General features: G+C 39.4%; 2 protein-coding genes across 2 annotated transcripts in view; both read left to right on the plus strand.

Moving 5' to 3' along the window:
- Positions 1-24,188, plus strand: part of LOC146628738 (uncharacterized) — a gene marked incomplete at its 5' end in the record, with an annotated part of 54,347 nt that overhangs the window by 12,794 nt on the left and 17,365 nt on the right. Inside the window, 10 exons of the mRNA XM_085357076.1 lie at positions 514-587; positions 695-752; positions 1,018-1,047; positions 2,785-2,998; positions 4,548-14,504; positions 15,157-15,453; positions 15,565-15,664; positions 23,552-23,598; positions 23,694-23,772; positions 24,054-24,059. Coding sequence (XP_085213202.1) covers positions 514-587; positions 695-752; positions 1,018-1,047; positions 2,785-2,998; positions 4,548-14,504; positions 15,157-15,453; positions 15,565-15,664; positions 23,552-23,598; positions 23,694-23,772; positions 24,054-24,059 — 10,862 coding nt within the window. The remainder of the gene's footprint in view (positions 1-513; positions 588-694; positions 753-1,017; positions 1,048-2,784; positions 2,999-4,547; positions 14,505-15,156; positions 15,454-15,564; positions 15,665-23,551; positions 23,599-23,693; positions 23,773-24,053; positions 24,060-24,188) is intronic.
- LOC146628739 (uncharacterized) lies at positions 20,286-22,753 on the plus strand. Its single transcript, XM_085359679.1, has 2 exons — positions 20,286-22,530; positions 22,722-22,753. The coding sequence occupies exons 1-2, from the start codon at positions 20,286-20,288 to the stop codon at positions 22,751-22,753; spliced, it is 2,277 nt and encodes a 758-aa protein (XP_085215805.1).

A 24,188-nucleotide genomic window follows, 5' to 3' on the forward strand; every position in this document is an offset into this window, starting at 1 on the left:
AGAGTGTCCACTGTGTGGGAGAGAGCCTCTTCCTCTGTATTAAGAGGAGCCCTTTTAAGGTTGCAGGAGCCCATCATGACTCTGCGCTTCCAAAGCCATTCATTAAAGCCGTGGGTTTGTGGTGTCTTTGAAGCCCTAGCCTTTGTGTTGTGTGTGGCCTTTAATGTGCATCTGTCTACAGTGCAGTGCAGATCCCCCTTTCAAGTACGACTAGTCTACCAGACATCATATCAAACAGTAAATGTAGAGTAATTATTTTGTATTTTTCACTTAAAAGTTATCTTTTGATTTTTTGTGTATTTGAAATTTAATGTTGTATTATAATTTTTCAGGAAACCTGTAACTTGCCACACTGTACACTTGACATTTATTTTGTATGTTTCTGCTAACTTACTATTTTCTTCATTTCCAAACAGCTCATAAAAAATTGAACAGACATAAAATGTATTATGACAGCATACTGGGAAATGAAGCTTGAAGTTTATAGTTGCTGCATGCATATTTTTGTACCAGATATCCCGGATGATGAGGCACAGTATTGGACTGGCAAACTGGAGCGCATCAACAGAATGGGAATCCATGATGAGGTAAAATACAGTTTTTACCAGAAAGTTTTAATATAAAATGAAGTTTATTATTCCAGTCAATAAAGAATGCTATTATATGCACATTTTACACTCTCTGTCCTCTCTAGTACTCTCTTCAGGAAGATGTTCAGAGTCACCCATTGCCATTTGCGGCTTCCCAGTGCTGTGAGTACCTGAATGTGTTGTACTTTTAACCTCTAGATGGAGCCAGTTTTCTATCTTTCTGGATCTCAGACTCATTCGTCTTGTTACTTCTATTTTATTCTTTTTCTTTTAAATCTCTTGTGACAATTTATGTGTTTGTTTGCCACTTATGGGGCTCCCTCATTGTCCAATTATTACAACACAGGAGCACTTAAGTCTTCTTTGTTTACACAATCCCCGACTCCTCTGACTTGCCTCTCACTTGTTACATCTGCACTTTTACCAGGCAACTATTTCGGATGGGCTGATTCACTGAGTATGTAACACACTTTGATGAAATTCTCCCCCTTGGCCAATCCTCATTCCCCTTCTGCATGTCATAAAGCCCCATGTGCCCCTTGTAACACGTAAACCATAAGGTTCCCATTCAATTAATTCACATTACTTAATTTTTTTTCTTTCCTCGCTGCATTCATTGATTACCTTTTGACATTTTCTCCCATTGCTGTTTTCTTGTTTTCTACAATATGCCCTGTTCTGATGTTAGAATGTTTTTTTACAACACATATATCATTTATTATTATATTGTGTACATTCCAGAAAAGATCCAGAAAAGTAATCTTCTGATACATAACAAACATTGCTAGAAGTCTGACTAACAATGGAAGCCCCTATTACGTGTTTAATGTAGGGAATTGCAGTTCCTTCACAGAGATGACAGGTGGCAGTCTTTGCTAAATATTTATGAATCACTTCTTATGGCTTTATCACTTGAAACGACAAACCCCAGCCTAGCTATCTCCCTAGCCAATACTTGCCTTATGGTTAGCTTTTAGAAGACGTTGCCTTTGAACTGGTAAGGTCAGTTTCAAGAAGTGGTGTATTTTGGTGCTTTCCTATATGAAGTTATACAAATTATTATGAAGCTGTGTGGGGTGAACACCTACAAACTGTCTTCTTCTCGGTAATTCAACACAAGGTTGCCCCTTTGTAAAATGATTATTTTATGTTTTTGTGTATAAATATAGAGGCTTAACTGGGCTAACAAGAAATAAAGTTCACAATCTTTACTTTTCTTATAGAAAATTATTCTGTAGATGAATCTATGGGATCATACAGCTAGAGAGGTGAAGAACAGCTCTTTGCCTTACATTTAGCACAAGTGCTTGCGTGTACAGCACTTTATTTTCTTAGTGGGGCAACAAACAGTGCAAGCAGTGATGTAATGGTTTGATATATTCATGACTATGAATTTCCCAGGCTACATGTGCACAGGTGGGAGTTTTGTTTAAGTAAAGCCACATGAGGCAAATTGTTTTGTTAGAAACTTTGTCTTGTGTTGCACTGTAACCCTGTTAGTGATGACCAATTATTTTAGTATGTTATAAACAAAAATCAGCATCACAAAAAAAATAATATTTTTGCTATAAGAGCAAGGGGAAGTCCGTATTTACCTGAAAATAATAAGAGCGATCCTGACGAAATCTGTTTTTATCCTGCATGGAAATCTTTTCATTCAGAAGATTCTCTTGCCTTCTTAATTGAGAATGACTGTACCAGAGTGCAGTGCCATTCTGTGGGTCTCTCCACTCTTTTTACTTCGAATAAATCACTTTCAAATAACCCCAGGGTTGTACACAATTAGCTCTTATAATTCTACAAACCTATTGCTAGTCAGTTAGTCAGCTTTATTTTTTATTTTTCTGCTAGGATCCAGGATTACAGAATACTCTCTTCTTTCTTGTTTAGTAAAAGTTGCATCTTATATTTTGTTCTTGAAATACTTACATCAATTGCACAATTTTTTATGACATTTTATGATGTGAAATCTATTAAAACATAATCAGAATAATTCTGTCATATCAGGGCCAGTAACATTTATTAAAATAACCGCACAAAGTTTTCCTGGCTGCAGATTTGTGTAGCTCTGTGTCCATTTGTTGCTTTCCTGTCCTACTCAGGCATCATTATAATGGTTAAGAGTGTGTCTAGAAACTGCCATATTTTGCAATTTGTATGGGGTGTTTAGAGCTTGTCTTTTTACCTGCTGCAGCCTTGGATGACCAGGACAGTGCTGTAGATGACCGGGATAGCGATTACCGCAGTGAGACCAGTAACAGTTTGCCTCCACGTTACCACACAACTGCTCAGCCCAACTCATCTATGCACCAGTACCCGATGGGGCCTCGGCCACAGCATCGCCCGGATGGCTGCACAGACTCTGCCCACAGTTTCGACCTGGACTACAGGGACCCAAGAGGAAGCAGGTAGACCGGGTCGCCCAGGGATACCTTCACTCACTCATGCACTCCTGAACAGACACTCTTTATCCTTACACATACTGGCAGTGTAGCCTGATGGTTCTTGCTTCCGCTGCAGCAGTTAGTTTTGATGGGTTGCTTTATTGTGTACTGCTGTCGTCTAATGCAAAGTAATATAATCACGGCGGTAATGGCTGTATTTGCCTTTTGTTTTTGTTTTTTTTCTCCCTCTCACTTTTTACACAAATAGTGCAAAACTTAAGAAGTGCTTTTCAATAATGTAACTGAAAATGAGTTGTCTATTCATTATGACCTCAAAAATAACCAGAGTTAAATCAACATCAATGAAATTATAAAGGTAAATCATGCAAATGTAATTGGTATCATAATGACATTACTTGTGCCTCCGTTAATTAGGGTTTAAAACCTAGTCAGAAGTGTTTACTTTAGATAAGATTGTTTCACAGAGAATTGGTAATTACCTCTTAATTAATTTTGTCATGAATAGTTTACCTGATCAAAAGCCCATGTTTTTGTCTTCCGTACATCAGGAAGAATATCAGGATTATTTGTTTACTGTTGGCCAAATGGCCAAAATAAAGTGTTTATATGATGATTGTTACTAACATACAAAAATAATATATTCTTTTTTGTTGTTATTATGGTCACTACAACGCCAGTAAAATGCTGTCAGGAAGTATTTGGTCCAGAAAACAAATATTCTTGGTTCATGGACTTTAATCTTGTGTGCTTGCCGTAGCATGCATGCGCACCAGTGAGACTGCTACAAATCTGCCTGTGTTGACTGATAGGGAGTTGATCCGGATAATTCTACATCAGAAAAAAAATGTGATTACAGTCACAGAAAAAAAAAAAACCTTCATTGTTCATGTTTCTTTTTGTCTTGAGGGTGTGTTGGGTTGTTTAAAGTTTCTGTTAGTTTGAAATGCTCTGGGTATATCACAAAGAGGAAATCCCTCTTTCACACCTCTGGAGGAAATAGGTCAGTGACAGACACATGCCTTTCAGTTGTAACATAAAAACCTCTACCATGAATGCCATATGGTGGTGATTTTGCGGACATTTCCTGTTAAGACTTTTACAGACAGACTGTGGAAGTGCTGATAAGCGTGTTTGTTGCAGTGGGGATTTACAACAATCTAAATTCAGTGAGGCACGTGCAAACATGGAGCTATATGCACACAATCTCACACTTGCAAACAAAGAGTTTTATTACCCCTGTCAAATTTATGAAATGTGTAACATGTTATGTTCTAGTCTTTTGGTATGCCTTCTGGGCAGTTTAGTTAAGATCATCAAAAACTGCAAAAAATGTTTATTAAAGAATGCAATGTTACATATTGCTTACCATATATATTATAGATCAGGTCATCATTACAAAAAGATTTATTTAGATTTGTTTCTGTCATAATTTACTGTGTGGCTTAACTTGCGTTTCTGTTTGCATTTTTTCTTTTTGTATGCCTCTTTTCCATCCCTTTATCCATTCCCACACCCTCATTAAATTAATTTTTTTACATAAAAAAAAAAAAAGAAGCTTTTTAAACCAGAAAGGAAGAGTCAGAATTATACCTGTAGATTCTGGCATGGGGGTTGAAGATTGGGAAAACAAATACAAGGGGCAAAGCAAGCCACAGCTAAGTGACTTTATAGATGATGAAGACAGCGTTATCTTTCGCATGGGAAGACCCTACTCCGAGCTATCACGTTCACCTATCCATCAGAATACAAAGCATAGTGGTGGTCTGCCTGCCACCTATCCTGAGGGTTATGATACTATTGATCGTCGGCGAAAGAAAAAGATTACAGACCCAGGAGGGTTTCTCAGTCCAGAAGCAGACAAAATGAGAAAAGAGACCTTTCCCGCTGACCTTGCACTCCTCCGTGAGAAAAGAGGGGAGCTTTTCATGCGACAGGTAGCAGAGATGCAGGAAGAGGAGGAGCGTATGACATCAGATCTAAGACCATATCAGAATGGGCTTCTCTACAAAACAAGGATGTGGGCTAAAAATGAGCTGGACAGCACTTTGGAGAATTATGTGGCATACAAAAAAGGGCAAGATGCTAGAAGGAAGGCACAGTTTGATTTTGAAATGGAGAGCCCTCTGCACCACCCTATAGGAGCAGAGGACAGTGTTAATGACATTGCCTTTATGGCTGATGAGTGTCGCTCAGAGAACAAAAGACATTATAAAGATAGGCATTCTTTCTCCTATGAGGACCACATAGAACATTCACAGAGCCTTTGGGAGAAGTATGGGAAACCTAAATCAGGAGGATGGGTTTCAGAGGCAATGCTCTCTCCTGTAGAAGAGCCAAGTGATGAATATGTTGATCCTATGGATGAGCTTCAATGTCTTGTTGAAACAGTGTCTGAATACCTGGCTGAAAAAGAAGAGGAAATTAGCAAATATGGATCCCTGCCTAAATCAAGCAAGTCTAGGCTGTCCTCCTATGGTAGCAATAGAACTGATTCATTTGGGGAGGAGCAAAGTAATTCAAAGGATTTAAGAGAAGAATCCCAATCACATGCTGCTTCTGATCAGGGCATTTCAGGAGTAAAAAATGCCATGAGCTCATTGTTTACTTCTCTCACTGACAAAGTTGGTGGAGGCCCTAAACAGCCTGCCCAATCTCCACAAGTATCATCTGCACAATCCTCACAATCTGGACTAACAAAATTGTTGTCCTTCATTCCTAAGTCAAATAACACAGCTCCCGTAGCTATTGTCTCTCCAGTAGAAAGTTCTCCTGAAAAGTCATTCAATTCTTTGCCTTCTCACCCACCACATGATGCCAAAATACACAGTCATCATCAAGAAACACAAACTCCCAGCAGGTGTCAGACTCAAACAAGTGCAAAAGACCATGTACCCAAGCTTGTAACCAAACCTCAAAGTGCTCCAGAAAACTCAGTCTTGGGTAGATTAAATCCTTTGAAGCTTTTTTCAGCTGATAATGTGAATTTGGCTGAATGCAAACAGGCGTTGGAATCCACATGTTCTCAGAGTCATACACAATTGGAAGAGAGATGGCTTGATAACAGAGGTAGTGAATCAGAAAAATTAAGAAGACTTTCACATGAAAAATATTCAGGACAAAATTATGATAGAAACTTATATGAGACACAAATTCAGTCAATTTTGAATAAAGGGAGTATTCCTGTTCCAGAGCCAGAAAGGTCAACTGGGCCAACACATTCTGTAAACACCAGTTTCTTTAGCCCTTTTAAGAAGTCATTAAGTTCACTGATCACACCTGCTGCCCCTGTTCCCCCCCACGGAGCTCCACCTGTGGCAGTTTATCCAGTGTTTAGAACCACAGAGAGCCCCCAACTAGAGGAACCAGTTGAAGACCCAGCATTGACTAGTAAGCCTAAAGTACCTTTCTCTTCATCTGAAAACGTTTCCACTCAGCCATGTCCCAAAGCAGAAGGTGGTGTGCTTTCTGGTTTTTTAAAGTTTGCATCCAGTGAAGACATCAGTGCCTCCATAAAAACACAGAATCCTCAGCATGATCTGACTTCAACAACTTCGACCACCTTGACCAAGAATCCTCCTGTGCACCAGGAAAATAGTGAGAAAGGGTGGTTTTCCAGCATATTCAACCCTACCCCAGCACCCTCTGGTCTAGACCAGAATGTAATCTGTAATCAGCAACCTCAGAACAGTAAACTGTCATCTGTCTCACAAGCCCAACATACATCAAATCAGAAATCTGGAATGCAGCAGCAGACTGTCAATCAACCAAAACAAGGTGGACTGCTATCTGGAATTCTTACATTTGGCTCTAGTAGTGACTTATCTGGCCATTTATCACAGCATGCTAACAATCAGCCATTCAACAGAAATAATCCCACACAATTTTCCCAACACACGGCCCCAGAACAAACCTCTTCAACTCCACAGATGGGGGGCCTTCTCTCAGGTTTATTGAACATTTCATCTACCAAAAACCTGCAACAAAAGGGACAATCTCGTGATAGTGAAGCACAAAGGAACATTCCCGGCAATTACTTTGGTCAGCAGCAGACTTCACACAGAACTCAGCAAACACACACTGCAGAAAAGGGACTGCTATCTGGCTTGCTCAAATTTGAATCCTCTGAGAATATTTCAAGGAGTCAAACAGTTCACCACCAAAGCAGTCAACAAGGTCCAAGCCAACTGAGTACTCAAGGTCCAAGCCAAGGTCATCCTATTAAAAACATTCCTCAGAATCACCAAGGTGTCCGATACGAGACAAATAAACCAGGATTTGCTCGACAGCAGACTGTTCCACTTCAGCAAGCACCATCCCAACAAGGTGGTTTTCTATCTGGACTTTTCAAATTTGCTTCAGCAGACAACATAAACACACAAAGTCAACCATCAGCTCATCAGCATGGAATGACACTAAGCAAATCCAATAATGAGCCAATAAAGACAAAGAATATCCAAGTTTCTAGTCAAGATCAGCCAAAAAATAGCACAACGCAAAAAACAACACATGCAAGTAGTCTGTTTTCTGGACTTTTTAAATCCCCTTCAGAAAACACAGCTCAACAGTTGCAGCCCAAAAACACCTATGAAACACAACAGCAAAACAAAATACCACATAACCAGACTGATCCAACACAGATAGAGACAGCGGGTCAATCGGGAGTGCTCTCAGGGTTTTTAAACAAGTTTACAAAATCAAATGAAAGTATTCACACAACCTGTCAAACATCAACAGAACAACCACCTCAAGAAAGGGCCAATAATTATACAGTTACAATGAAAAGCCCACTGCAAAAACAGCCACACAATAATATGACACAACAACAATCAAAAGAAAAGGCAGAAAAAGAGAAAAGAACAAGTCAGATAAGTGGACAACAGACTACTTCAGCCAAGTTCATAGAGTCTTATTCTGACATATTAACAAATGCTAACGTAAACCTTGGAAGGGATGGTTTACAAAAAGACAATCCAGATTCTCTCAATCCAGGAAAGAGTAGACATGCTTTAATCAGTGCACCTGTGTCAGTCGATACTGAGAGTTTGGATTTGCGTACATCAGCTACTTTTGCAAGATCTCTTCAGAGCTGCACGACATACTCCTCAGTGAGCACTGGTAATTTGCCTCAGTTATATAATTCTGGTTCATTTAGGTCAACTAACCCAATGGCCTATAGTGCAGGAAATATCCATTCCCTTTTACAAAGTCGTGCAACTTCACCAGTCATGACCATGCATCCATATATTGGTGGAAGCTCTCCATCTTTATACAGTGCTACAAGTCAAAACCTTTATCAGTTATCTGCATATGCAGTAAGTCCCTCTTATGATGAAAACCAGTGGATCCGTGAAAGTGCTCTGTGGCAGCAGTTTCAGGATGAGTCACTAGGTTATCATTTCCCAGTAGAGAATCAAGGATATAGGCTGAGTTCTGAAAGTACACCATTACCAGTACCTGAGAATCAGAACACTGTGCAATGGCAAGGTGTTGTTTATCACCAAGAAAAATATAAACCACATCAGTGTGAAGGATATAGAAATGATGATCTATATCCAAAGAGAAAATTATGGAATAGTTATGAAGACTTGGGAAATATAGAACATTTACCCAATGAGGAAGGTGTGTTGAACTTAACTACTAAACAGAGTAATGCCAAGTTTGGGAAATGGCATTCATTTAATGATGGTAGCACTTATAGCTTGAATGGTGTTTCATATCATGAAGGGTATTATGAAGAAACTGCTCCAAGCTTATCTTATTCAGCTAACTGGCAATATGGAATGGATAATCCAGACTCACAGCATGTTCACACCAATGGCATGATCCATCACAGTCAGCTTAATTTGAATAGACCAGTAGATCCTCCAAGTGCAAATATAGACCTCGAAGACTCCCTGTACCTTCAAGACACTGAATGGTATCAACAGTGGCTAGCACTTTTGGAGCAAGGAATGTGGTGGCCAGCAGAAGACGGTGACTGTGGCTACTTTGTTTACACAGATCATGAGTATATTTATGCTTTACTTACAGATGCAGTGGGAGAATATGTGTATGCATGTGCCCCTGAAGGTGAATCTTGGGGAAATGCACAGCAGTTAGAAAGTTTTCCAAGTGCTTGGCTGAAGAATGAGATGGTTTTAGTCTGTGGCTTTAAAATTCCACTTTACAATGAAGATGAGCTTCTTTGGCTTCCAGGTCAAGATCACAGAGATTCTCAACTTCTAAATGCCCCCCTAGATTTGTCTGCTGCCTACAGAAAAGGAAATGAGATTATGAATTTAAATCTTGAACAATTCTCTCAAATGTTTGAGAATTCATTTCTGTCTCAAGGGCAGCCTGGTGTGGATTTCTCATCCTATACATTAAACAAAGTTAAGATGGATCCAAGACAGCCTAGTTATGTATATCAAGATTATTGTAATGACATCATTGACCTTTCATGTCATAATAGAGATCATATTGGCCCATATTGGAATAACCAGGAAGTAAAGACATTTCTTGCTCAAAAAGTTTCGGTCTCCCTGAATTCTACTCCTACAGCAAATTCTAATCAACACTTACTTTACAACTGTTACCAACCTAGCCAACGGCGGCGTTCATCAACTGCTGTTACAATAAAACATGTGGATGATGTATCAGAGGAAGAATGGAGGAAAAGAGTGTCTCCAGGAGAACAGCAACCTAATCGTCAGGTTAAGAAGATTTCTTCCCTAATAACCTCTTTTGTCAGCAAAACATCACAGGTTGAATTGAACAGTTCTAATAAGTCCACATGTGAGCAAGCCACTGACAAACAATCTAAAAGCATCCTTTCATCAGGATTTCAGAGTCTGAAGTCTAAGATAATCAGAGAAGAATCTACTGCCATTGTAACTCAGACAGAAAGCTTTAAACAACAAATTGAAACGCCAGTTACCAAACAGGGTAGAATTTTGCCCACAGTACCAACAGCACCTCAAGTGACTCACCCTGCAACACACTCAACAAATTCGCATGCAACTCAGAAACCTAAACTTTCGCGGCAGACTACCATGGTACAACAAGTGACTCCACCAACAAACCTCAATGTGACAGTGTCTTTAGGATCAAAAGAATATCTTAGTAAACCTGCACCAACTGGACAACCTACATCGGATAAACCGATGGACATACCAGTGGGAAAACCATCTGAACAACCACAGGCAGGGTTGATGAACTTCCTAAAATCTGCAGTAGGAATGGAGGAAACCAAACCAGTTCTCAATAAATTTACTGACACATCTCCAAATCAACAGAGCAAAACTGGCAGCACAAGCTCCTTACCAGGAAGTGCCACTACAAATAAAGAGGCTACAGGAGTTTCAAATCTTTTGGGGTCAATCAGTAATCTGTTTAGCACTGAGCCCTCTCAACCACAAAAACAGCAAATCAAACCTAGTGTTACAGAGGATTCACTAACATCAGCATCTCGATCTAAAGGTATTCAGAGACAGCAAACGTTAGACCAAAGTGGCTCATCTAGGCCCATGCAGAGCCTAATCCCAGATAAAAATATATTGGAAATGTCTACTCAGAGTATCCCTACAGGCTCTGCAGCCAGCCACTCACAATCTGTGCCGCCTGTTGCACAAACAACGCAGGAAACTGAAAGTAAACCATCTGGTGTACTGTTTGGATTTTCAGTTGGAGAAATATTTGGGGGATCAGCAGCATCTAACCAGTCTGGTCCTACTGGTCAACAGGAAGAATCACTTGGTAAAACTATATTTTCAATGTTTACAGGGCCAAATACCCAGCAGACTACAGATAAATCTGGGACATTGTCTCAAACACACCCATCAAGCACACCTTCACAGCCTTCTCAACAGGAAACACTTGGTAAAAGTTTATTATCAAAGTTGTCAGCATCAACTCCTCATGCACCTCCTAACGAAACCAGGCCCAACACTGAGGCGCCACAGGGGGGAACTATCCCTCCAAAGGATCCTCCATCTACAGGGTTCCTTTCAATGTTCGGCAGTCACAGCACCCAACAATCTCAAAATCAAACTGGATCTTTTCTAGGGGGAATTCTTCCTGGATCATCAAGTTCAGCTGAAAGCCCAATGAAGGGGCTGTTGTCAATGTTTAGTGATCCCAACCCGCCACAAACACAGTCATCAACAAGACCATTTCAAGAACGAGTAGTCCAGTCACAAACTCAACAACAAGGGGGACCACAGGCACAATCTAAACCACAAGAACAGCCTCTACCACAAGGACAAACAGCTACCTCTGTTCTTGGGGGTATATTCGGTGGATTGTCTGCCTCTACTGAAAATCCAAGAAAAACATTGTTTTCCGTGTTTAGTGGTCCTAGTTCCCCTCAACCACCAAGAACTGGAGGGGATACAAACATGCCCTACACACCAGGGACTGCAGTCCCAAAAGAACCAACCAAGAGTATGTGTTCTGTTTTTAACGATGTTTTGCCAACACCACAACAGACTCCCAGTTCATCTGCTGCCACCTCTGCCAAAGAGTCCCCAGCTATTCATTCACAACAAAGTTCTTCCCAGATGGCATCTATTTCAAGTGGCCATGTCCTCAAAGATGCCCCTTCTAGTGAATTCTCAGGGAACAAATCTGATAGTAACTCCTGTCAAGTGCATGCTGTCCCATCTAGTGATATTACAGTAGTTACCACAAATACTTGTGGTGACTCATTTGAAGCCAGTGATGTTATGTCTAAGCACTCAAATTTAGAATGTGGTGTTGTGCATAAGGAAATGAGCACAGAGAGTGCACCCCAGGATCCTTCTTTTTCTAAAGAACCTTCAGCCTCCGTGATTAGTGGATCAGACCCACATCCTCCATCTTCAACTGGATCTATCTCAGATGAGCCAAGAAAAGGTTTTCTTTCTTTATTTTCTACACCCAGCACTGAGCCAAGTTCTACCAAAACAGATCTGTCAACTACAGGATCTACACCTGGATCATCGGGCCTGAAAGACCAATCAGCCAAGGGGTTATTTTCAGTGTTTGCAAGTTCTGCCCCTCAGCCCTCTTCACAGACTGGAAGTTCTCTGTTAGGGGCAATGTTTGGAGGTTCTTCACCTCAAACACCATCATCTCAAGTAGGAGGATCATTGCTAGGTGGGTTATTTGGAGGGTCTGTACCGCAGACTGCTCCACAAGCTAGTCTCAACAAGACTGGTGGTTCTGTTCCCCAAACTACAGGATCACAGCCAGGGTCATCATTACTTGGAGGCTTATTTGGAGGATCTGCTTCCCAGGCTGCTGGATCCCAGTCTGCTGGGTCTATTTTGGGTGGTATATTCGGTGGTTCAACAGTTTCATCTCTTGTGCAAACTAGTGGGTCCACAAGTGGAAGTTTTGGTGGGGCTGATCAGACTTCCGCAACTCAAAATAAAAACTCTATATTCGGAGGGATTTTGGGCAGTTCACCATCTCCAACAGCTGGTGTACAGACAGGTACATCTCTTCTAGGTAGTATTTTAACTGGCGCTTCTGGTCCAAATGACACAAGTTTGTTTTCAGTGTTTGGAGGATCTACTTCAGATGCAACAACTACTCCAACATCTAATAATGACAAAATATCAACTACCACTCTCAACAGCACTACATCAACTATAACTGATCAACAAAAAGCCATTGACAGTAAAACTGTTTCAACTGGTGGTGATAAAAGTGAAATTAATACTTTGATCAAAAGCAACGATCAAGTGGAAATCCCAAATACACTTGAGAATAAAGTTCAGCCTCTTGCTGCAAGCTTGTCTAAAGGTGAGGATAGTCTCATAGAAGAAGTAAGTTGCCAAGATACTGATAAGCAAACTGCTTTATCTGAAAAAAATCAGTCTAAAGAGTTTGAAATGTGTGCATCAACAGAACAAATTGTAAATTCAGAGATTGCAAGTAGTAGTCAGTTGAGTCAAGATACAAAAACATCTAATGCAGAAGAGGAAATGCAATTCCCTCAGTCTGTAAGTTCTTTGGCCCAAGAACAGCAGAAACCTCCAGTGCCAGACAAGTCAGATACAGTTACTAGCTTCACGTCCACCCTTTTCAAACCAACACCTACTCCCACTGAAGGTCAGCAACAGCAAAAGCCTTTTGGATTGGGAGGAACAGCACCCCAACCTTCCTCCATTCAGACTGGTGCGTCAATACTAGGGGGTATTTTTGGAGGCCCCAGTGCCCAGGCAGCGTCTCCCCAGACAGGTGGATCATTACTTGGAGGCTTATTTAAAGGGTCCGCTCCTCAGTCTGCTACTCAAGCCACTGCCCCCACCACCGGAGGTTCAATATTAGGTGGGATGTTTGGGGGAGGATCCAGCACCAAATCTGCAGTTCCCCAGAGTGGTGGCTCATTACTGGGTGGAATGTTTGGAGCTTCTGGAGTTACACCTCAGGCTGGTGGTTCTTTGTTTGGAGGAATGTTTGGAGGAGCTACTGGTCAGACTGCAGGATCACAAACTGGAGCATCAACTTTACTTGGTGGCATAGGAGGATCTTTGTTTGGGGCTATGGGACAACCACCTAAGCCATCTGAATCTGTGCCAGCTATACCAAAACCAACAGCCAGTGCAATGGGACAACCACCTAAGCCATCTAAATCTGTGCCAGCGGTACCCAAACCAATCACCAGTGCAAATATAATGATGGGCTCAACATTGCAAGATAAAGATCAAGTGAAGCCTGGCAGCTTAATAAATGACAGTGCTGGGGAAACTGAAACAGCTTGTTTAAAAACTTCTACTGTTTCAAGTGCAGCAAAAGACATTTCTGTCATTCATCAGGTAGTTAACAATGAAAAAGAAAAGCCAGAAGGGGAGGGAGAAGTGATACATGAGAAGCCCATGGTTATTAAAGAGGACCCTGAGAGTAAAGAAAGTGACAAGTCAGTCCCACCTGATGTCACAGAGGCAGATGTTAATGTTACTTCACCTCCTAATCAGTTGCCCAACAATGCAGAGCCTTCTCAAGCTAAGTCTTTGTTTGGGTTTATATCAGCACAGAGCAATGCAGTAAAATCTCTTGGATCCCTGATGTCATCAGCACCATCACTTGCTTCATCATTGTCTCAGACAGAAGGAGGTAGTAGCCTAATTTCAGGGCTGAAAAACCTTTCTGGAGGCGTATTTCAAGAGGAAAAACCTAATACTGAAAAACAAGAGCCATCCACCATTTCATTACTGGGGGAAAATGCAGGTTTTCCTCAGCAGACACAGCCATCCAAATCACAAGCTGTCCCAGTTATAACTTCTCAACTCCAAACTAACAACAGTTCAGCAAGCAATGAGACTGTACAAAAGGTCGAAACAACTGAAGCCGAAAAAACTGTACCGGTAGGTTCCACAGATGATATAGCAACTCCCCAGATTTGCATCTCCACTCCTGATGTAGATCCTTCAGCATCCCTGACCCCAAAAGAGGAGGAAAGGCTTGTAGAAATTCACCCCTCTGCAGGTCCTAACTCTGGAGTGCAGCTGGACAACCAGTCCAATCTTCTGTTGAATACAAAAAGGCTAGTAAAAGTACAATAAATGGCATCCTCCCTCCCTGCCCCCATTTGTGAAGTGGGAATTTTGGGAAAAAAAAGTTTTTCCTATTCAGTTTTGCAGTCAATTTTCACTAATTTAGTTATTTTGTGTCTTTGTCTGTGTTGTTCAGTGTGGCCTTTTTGTGTTTAGTATCTGCTGTATCATTTGTCATTTTAAATCCGAATTCCACAACAATGTTGTATTGAGTTTTAACTTTCTGGCTGAATCTACATTGTACTCAAACATTCTTATTACTATATCATTATATTGTTATTATTGTTATACCGTTCTCTCTCTCTCTCTCTCTCTCTCTCTCTCTCTCTCTCTCTCTCTCTACATATACACATATATGTGTGTATGTGTTTCAGCAATTGAGTAAAGCATCTTGAGCCAACTGTTGTTGTGAATTGGGCTATATACATTTTATGAATTAAGTTGTTTGCAACATTGTCATGGAATTCTGCTTTAATTTATACACTTTTATTTATTAAATATTTTTTTACGTGTACATCTAGTAATCATCATATTTTACGAATCCATTCAGTCTTTTGTAGTGCAAACTTAAAACTATAAAATATTCAGAAATGATATTTCACCATTCTGAATGTTTTTCTCACTCCTTTCTCACCATTGTAGTCCAGTGGAAAGTAGTCGCTTTGGGTCATCAGGAAATCTTAGCCAGACCAGCTCCCAGCTTAGTGAGACTGGCCACGAGAGCACTGGAGGGTCAGAACTGGAGGAGTCCTTCCACTCCTATCATAGTACTGGTTTTCACCCTTCTACCAATGGGCAGCTACGCACAAATGGCACAAATCTCTCCATCAATGGACACTCTGTGGTCAGTGAGCGGGAGATGGATAGGCTGTCCCCTGACAAAAGACAGGACATAAAAAGTGATACTACAGCAGAGACAGGATCCCCCAAACTCCACAGGTACATTTTTGCTTGTAATTCAAATGTGTTTGATATAATGAAAATGCCTGAGAACTGAGAGATTTCCTCTTTCTCTTCTTTTCATCTAATGCTTCAATCCATGTAACCTAGACCTAGTTTCCATGATGATGATGGACCACCATTACCCTTTTCCCAATCCAGACTTCATTGGATGAAGGCCATCACTAAAGTCAGAGTTCAACTGCGGGAGGTATGCAGTATTTTAACTTCAGTTCCTCCAACAATGTTCAATCTGTTATTAACCCTTAATTCCAACTTTCTTCTTTTCCCAGTCCTTGTACACACAATATTTGCAAGCACGTTCATACATACAATCCTTTGAAACTGGTTGAGTTTAGTCTCTCTGAATGTTCATGCAGATGCACTAAAATGTACTAGAATGATATTACTTCTAGTGAATTGGTGTCCTAATTGCAGGCACACGACTAACAATGTGCTCCTCTGTTAAAACTACCCAGCAAAAGTTTTTATGATCCTCTAATTTTTAAGTAGTCTTCATTTTGTAACTTATATGAGATATCTTTGTCTCCTCTCCATCTTATTAAGTCTTAAATGTGGAATTTACTCTCTTCATGTGGTACTCATAATAAGAAATATAGTGTTGATTTTAGGCAGATTACTCACTGCATGAAAAATCTATATTGCATTAGTAGATGTTTTGCTCACAAAAGTCCTTACTATGTTCTTCTTCCAAGGATATCTGCTATGTTTGACAAATTCAGGGATAAAATCTGAAAATCTCCTGAAAGCGATAACTCAAGAAGGACGTCACCAAAGATTTTCAAATAATTACCAAGTTGCAGCCACTAAAAATCTTTGAACTCAGTGACCTTGAAATCAAGGTCAAGTTCAGATGTCAACTTTTTTGAAAATCAACTAAAATCTTACATTTTTACATCTGTTAGAAGGCTGTGGTGTAGCGGTGGCTACCAGTATTTCTTTTTATGTTGTGTTTCTTTTATGTTTTTTATGTTTGTTTCTTTTACTAAACGGTTGTTGTGTATTTTATCAGAATGTGCGAAAACAGAATATATGCAGTGACACATATCTCCATATACTGTATAGCTTGTAATCAGTATCTTTAGCCCAGTGTTTGTGTTTGTTTGTTTGTTTGTTTTTTACAAATCAAATGACCTTTGTTAAAAAGGCAATTGTGGCATTATGGAATCAACTGTAATGTGACCAAATATAAGTTCAATCTGCATTACCATTTCTGGAGAATTTTAAGTTTAGATGTTAAATTTAATAATTTAAGACCAGTCAGAAAGACTGGACTTTACTGTGTTCATAATGACAATATTGGGATTTGTTAGTCATAACTATAGTTCATCCTCCCTGACTAAAGCTTTAATAGCATGGCAATGAAGGAGCAGGGCATATAGCCCTTGCATGCCTTCATTATAATGATGACTTCCATGAAGTGGTTGAGATGAACATGAACTATAAATGAGTGATTGAAGACATGAGTATAAATCAAGGGTGAAAGCTGTCTAAGTGCTAATCATTAAATGATGCAAGGAAATACTTATCACACAAGGCTGCTGGTAAAGATTATAATTAATTAGAATTGGAAAGTTTTCGCGTGGTGTCACAGTGACTAGCATAATGAAAATGCTAGATTTGATACCCTAAAACATACGTGCTTGTTTATTTTCAAAGAAAGGTTTGGAATGAGATTGTAGTAATTTAATCAAACTTGACGACAGCAAGGAATCATGGGAGGCAAATCCATAACCCATACTTGATGAGAATATGCTTTAAAGTTTATACATATTATCCTTCGACTCCACAAATTCTCATTTAGTCACTCAGGGATAGTAGTATTGCCAATGTGTTTAGCTTGAATGTTTTTGAAGTTTTAAAAACAATACATTTTGACCAATGACCAATGACTTTACAGTGACTGTGATCAGCTAAAAGCTGGTAGTCTTACACCCTCAGATTAGGTTTGCACTGGAATACACTCCGAGAGAGAGAGAGGGAGAGGGAGAGGGAGAGGGAGAGAGAGAGAGGGAGAGAGAGGGAGAGAGAGGGGGAGGGAGAGAGAGAGAGAGAGCTACTTAACAGAGGGTGAACTGCTGTGTGATCATCTACTTGTGCTGTGCTGGCTATTTCGGTTGTATATTTTTTTTAACTTGAAGGAAGATTTGCTGGTTTGATTGACACTGAACAATGGTCACCAGTACACCTGGGTAAATATTTTTATAAAATACAGGGAATTGCTATTACGAGCTGCTGAGCAACCCTCCATGTGGAATTAATCAATTTTATAAGATGGTATCTACAGGTTGTTCATTCTTTCTGATAAGGTAAGGATTACATTTTATTTAGTATATTTATGTTAAATATATATTTAATATATACTTTGATTAAAAATATAGATTGTACAAGTTACTGTATGGAAGATGTAGTATTGTAGTGCATAGATACGCAACCATGTTTAGCCAATTAAATGTCAAGAAGGCATCTCTTCTTTCAGTATTCTAAAATCTCACTCATTGATGAGAAGCCAGCTAAAAAAGTCAAAAGCAAGATGCCTTTTTTACTTATTCTTTTTCTTTCTATTTAATGAAAGCTGTGGATTATTTAATAAGGAAAGGGGGGAAAAAAGGGAGACCGCTGAAGATTGACTCACTTGGAATATGGCCCGAACCCCTACCTGCCCCTCAGTTATTATGATCAATCAGTCAATCAATCAATTAATTAGTTACACATTGATGCGACTTTGTTTGTTTACACATATTCATCAAGTATGTCTAAAACTAGCATTAGTTGGTATGTTTGTAAATTAAATATGGCTATTAATAATTATTTTATGGAATAAAATAATATTTATAACTGTAATTTTATTGTGAAGCACATCGCTGCCTGTAAATGTAGGATAGGGGGATTCCATTCAGCTGATAAGATCATCAGCTTATTTTCATTCTCAGATTGGTGACTGAAACAGTCAGTTTTGATTGGCTGATTATACATTTCTACCCACTAAACGCTTATCAGGGTAATACACACCTTCTGTGCTAAAGTGCTTATTGGAGACCTCAAGTGCAGGGGTGTGTTAATGTATTTAGCAATTATATTATGCACTCCCTGGATTAGTTTACTTAATAGAATTGGACATTTGCTTTCCTAAAACTTTGCCATGGTATAGTTATGTTATAAAGCAAATTGACTACAAAGGTATTGTAAAATACAGAGAAAGTCCCCAGAAATAAGCTTACTTTAGTCTGAGGCCATCTTAAATGAAAATATTGCAACTCTATAAAATGTTTAATTTTCTTGTAATTTATATTTTAGAAGCTAAGGCCTCCTATGTTTTTTTTTTTTTTTAACCAGATATTTAGTCACAGAGATGGAAGAGATAAGTGTGAATTTTATTACCATTTTATTACTATTTTTAAATATAATATAATTATATTAAAAATATTAATAATATTTTTTTAAAGTAGCATTTACAAATCTCAAAAGAATTATATAGTGCACTATTTGTAGAGCTAAGAAATCCTGCCGTGTCCAATTAAAACTCCTTAATTTGAGTTACAAGCAGTATTAAAGCAGGGATGATGAACAGAACTTGACCTTGAAACTACTGCAACATCTTCTACATTTTTGAGAATTTGGTAATTGTCTCAGTGAAGAAGACAAAATCACAGAGCTATGGTAAATGCCCTCTGTGAATGAAATAATGCCAGAACCAGATTTATGTTACAGTTGGGGTATTCAGTTGTCATTCCAGTGTGTACCAATGGATCAGAGCTATTAAGCCATGCAGCTGGTAAGGGTGTGTAAGAATGGCATGGCCTCAGAGGAGAGAATTGACCTGTCATCTAATTACTGTGCTGTCTTTCCAAAGCATCCTAATTACAGAGATCTAAGCAGCTGCATGGCGTTCATTCTGGAAGTTGACACTCTGACTGACTCTCAGTTAAAACAATGTCTATCCAGCATTTGTATTGTGGAGAGTAGTGTAGTCTCTCATAGAGGTATTCCATGTGTGCTCAAATGCATTCAGCCATCCCATATGGAAAAGATATATATAAATCTTATAAAGTTTGTATCTGTCTTGCGTGAAACTTGTATGAAAAGCATACAAGAGTGAAAACACATATAAGATCCCTTGAAAAATTATATAAATGAAAACTTGTATGTTTTGGATACTTACTAAAACAGTATATGAAAGTATTGAGAAAGTGGTCACTTTCATAAGTAAATCATATAAGTTTTTACTATTTCTTTTCCATATGGGATGTCTTTAATCCAGAAGGCAAATGAACTTTCTGCCCAGTGTTTAAGATATTGTGCATAGTCAGAATTAGAACTCCACTGTGGTCTGAGCTAGTGGTCATAAAACAGTAAAGTTTTATGTGTCTGTGTTTTTCACTTGATGGGTTTAATAAAAATGGGAAAGATAAATTACTTTCTCATTAAGGGAATTATAAAAAAAGAGTTTACATTTAAAATCACTACTTTTAAAATGCATACATTTGCATACTTTATCATTACCTTTCCTGTACTAGTTTTATTTATGTACCTGTGTTTTAGGTAATTGCTGGTAGTAGGGCAAGTTGACAGTTCCAAAGTTCATGTGGTGGTTTTATCATATTTAGCTGCCATCTGATAACAGAGAGCTGGTAGGCATAATAATCACATGGTTTTTTAAAGCTTTTTCAACAAAATAACTTACTTGCAGATACTTACTCATATGCAGGTTAAGATGCTGGCTTATACTTGACCCATCTTAAGGAGGAGTCACAGAGGCAGTGATATCTCCATGTGTAGGAACAGTTGATCACAAGTGCCAATTCTCAGGGATGTTTCCCAGAGGACACGTCAGTGGAGAGGATGAACCCAATGAACTGGAGCCAGTTCCACTCTCACCCAAGAAGAGTGAGCTGCAGAAGAAAAAAACACAGCTCCCCAATGTAGGGCAAAGTCTCTGTAAAAAACTACAGAAGTGTCTACAGGCACCAGAAGATAATTCATTTCATGACCAGATATCAGTCAGCAAAACAATAACCAAAGCTAACCCCACCATATCTGAGAAAGACAGAAATTCTGATTGCCAAGATGGCAGTGAAGTTGTGGAGGCTTCTATCCCCAAGATTCTTGAAAGAATCACAAATGAGGAATGGAGGCAGAAGATGGAGGATGAGGAAGCAGACCATAGTAACGTAGTGGAGCATATCCTGAAGGAGCTGAAAGGAATCAATAAGATCCAAGAGGAAATTTCTGACCTGAGGCAGTATCTAACGTCTGTGCGAGGCTCAGTGGATGAAGTATCTTGTTGTGTCGATGCAGTGCTCAGTGAAATAGGTGAGCTATATTCCGGGGCTTCAGCTGTAACGCATCCTAGCCCTGTTTCTCAAACACGTCACACCAGGCATGGAAGTCTGGATAGGCAGAATGCAATCTCTTCTCCTCACACAGGTGATCCCAATCCTTTGCTGGACTGCAATGATTATGGAAGAGATTCAGGATATGTATCATCACATAGATCCCCCAAACAATGGCATGATCAAGCCACTTGCAGAACAGTCCATCAAAAAGATCAAGAGTACCTGGAGCAGAGTTCAGACATGCGCTTGTCTGATGTCTGTTACCTGGAGCTTCACTGTGACCAAAACTACCAAAGTACTAGCTCATTGTCATCATGTCAGAGCTCCAATTGTCCAGAGGCAGCCTTTCTTCCTGGTGACACGGAGTATAGCAGATGGCCAACTGCTGATATTCAGCACAGTATTAGTAGAGAAGGTGGTTGGAGTGAGGAGGATGTTTCCTCTTGTGCAAACAGTGGAGAAGAGCTTGAGAGCTTTCTAGGAGTTTGGAACAGACGTGCAAGAGAGGACACACAAAGCAGCACACCAGGTCATTCTTCTCACAACAGTTCAGAGCACCTTTCATTGTTGTTTGGAACCCATTATAATTCACCTTCAAGTTCTTCCAGTCAGGTGGACTGGAGGCCTCTGAGACAGGAAGCTGAGGGAGAAAACTTGGAGTGCGACTGTGCTGCAAACTGTCCATTTTCACGTAGTTCTGGATACCACACCACAGATGCCTGTGCGAATGAACTTGAGAGTGGGCCCTCTTGGAGCTTGAGCTGTTCCACTGTGTTGTTGACAGACTGTGATGATGGTTATTTAGAGCCACATTCACCATGTGATTATTGCCCGTCATCTGGGGACACTCTCGATCTCGGTTCTGCTGAGAGTTTGGACAAAGAGTGGACAGATCACAGCATTTCCAGGGAGGATGTAGGAGAAACATTGTCACCAGAGTCACCTGAAATAGATCCTGAAAGCACACCCAGGACTGCTGACGTAGGTTTTGATGCAACAAGTTTTAGCAAGGCTGTACTCACGGTCAGGTCAGCTTTAAAAGGGGCTTTCAAAAAGTTGGAAGGTTTGAATACCGAAGATGAAAAAGATGATAGTGGTACAGAGCCACCGCCATCCTTGGGTAAACAAATTTCTGAACCTGAGGATGAGCATATCACTGTAGATTATACAGAGGGAGAGATTAGCCTTACAGAGAATTATCCTCACTTTGCCACCTCAAAGGAGGACAGTGATCCTTCAGTCTACATGGATTGTCTTGAGATGCACGAGAATCTATCATGCTCCCTTCAAGCATCTCCACATAAAGCAAGCCCCTCTCCTGGAACTCCAACAGAATATCACTCTGTAGAGATTTCACAGGGAAAAGGAGACTATTCAACAGATGAAGAACTGTCCAAGTTTGATATAACGCCTGACCACCAGTATGCAACAAGGCAGGATGAAAGTCCACTGGGTCCAGTTCGTAACCAAGATGAGGTGCGCTTAAGTCCCATAAGGGAAAACCATGTTCTTCATGAAGAAAATCAAGAAAGGCTGACTGATGAAAAGCAAGGCAGGCTAACTGATGCCAGTCACAGAGCACGTATAGAGAATTTCCAACGTATTCTAAGAGAAAAGAGGCAAACTCGTCATAGACTGTCCAAATCTGCACAGGGATCCCATGGTTCTCAAGGCTCCCAAGGGTCCCAAGGATCTCAGTCTCAAGACGAGTTTGTATCAGGTATTTTATTTATTCATTTATTTTTTGCATATATACCACTTGCAAGCCTGGTAATAACAGCAAAAATCAAATCTTTATTTTTGTAGTGAACTAAATGCATTTCCTTTAGTTACAAAATTGTTTGACTTTGCTCATGTACAGCTACTCAACTTGATTTATAATGCTACTTGTATTTTGTTTTGTTTTTGCAGACTGTTGGAGAGAAGATAATCAGGTTACTTGAAATATATTAGCTCCATGTTCAAGCTACATTATTTTGTTTTTGTTCGGTTTGTTTATTTATTAATTTGTGTGCATCCCCCCCACACAGTACTGTTCTTACTTTTCTTATCAACATAAATACTTGTTGTTTCCAAAGCATAATGCTCTAAATACACATTATATATGGTATTGACTGCATAGATGTGTAATTTTTAGTCTGAACGTATTATTGACATTCTAGATGAGACATTTGCCTGATAACTTTAGTTAATCTGTTACAGAATAATTTACCAGGAGCTTGCTGTAACTTTACAATGTTTGTGGTGTTATTTCTTGTGTCATGTTCTGTTTTCGCCTTCATAATATTTTCAAACACTATCAAAATCTATTAGAAAGAACCCCAGAGGAAACTCCACTGTCAACTAAATAAATGAAAAAGGAAAAAGTTATACTTGTAGGAAGAAATAAAAAAAGACCTTCTATGCATGTTTAATCACCCGGACAAAAATTTTGTGGTCGTGCTTTTGTCCTATTTGGAAATAAAATGTATTCTTTAGTTTTGCATCTACATACTGTGATCGTGGTCCACACTTTAATTTCACTTAACCTAATTAAAGAGTTCAGCAGCATTCATTTTAGTCCCATCTTTTAATAAATTTTTTTTTTATTGTTTGTTTGTTTTTTAATTTGCATGTTCTGTGACATCAGAGAGGTCAAACTCAACCAAGCCTGGTTCCACAAACACCACTCCTCTCATAACATAGTTCTTTATGTCTTTGTAAGCCACTAGCCTAAATTCTCACATTTAAAATACTTACAGGTCAGAGATGTTGAACCCAGTACTCGACAGGCATGGGTCAAAACAGGGTAAGTTATACATAGTGTTGTATTGGTGAAGTTTGGTTAGATTAAATAAATTTGTATTTTAAACCTAAATAAAAACTGTTTTGCTTGTTCCGTAGTGGAGGCTCTGGTCTGTATGGAATTGACAGTATGCCGGACCTACGTAAAAAGAAGCCTATCCCATTGGTCAGCGATGTGGTCAGTACTCACCTATTGTTTATTTTCCTATAAATACACCGTATTTTGTATCTCATTCAGTTTGTTTTGTTCTTTACTGTGAGTGTTTCTGTAATTGAGACCAGTACAACAATAGTTTTTGTTTGTTTGTTAGTTTTTCTTTTACACTGAATTTGGGATGGAGTTGTTTCAAAGAATGGAGACAAATATGAAATCAGCCTGCTAATGTCTCTCTCCCTCCTCTCTTAAACCCAAAATTATTCCCCACAACTCTCTTGAATGCATTCACTCTCCTTGGTCAGGCTATGGTAAGTTATAGAACCTAGTTGACACTCCCTTTTCTACTGAAGTACAAAATAAACTAGGACAGTTAACAGTAGTCACCAGGCATAGTATGTTGATCTCTGCCATACTTCCTGTTTATTACAATTGAAGAC

The sequence above is a fragment of the Diplotaxodon limnothrissa genome, linkage group LG7 (assembly GCF_057381915.1).
Source record: "Diplotaxodon limnothrissa isolate DT_005_m linkage group LG7, D_limnothrissa_male_GT1.1, whole genome shotgun sequence".
In the NCBI taxonomy this organism is placed as follows: Eukaryota; Metazoa; Chordata; class Actinopteri; order Cichliformes; family Cichlidae; genus Diplotaxodon; species Diplotaxodon limnothrissa.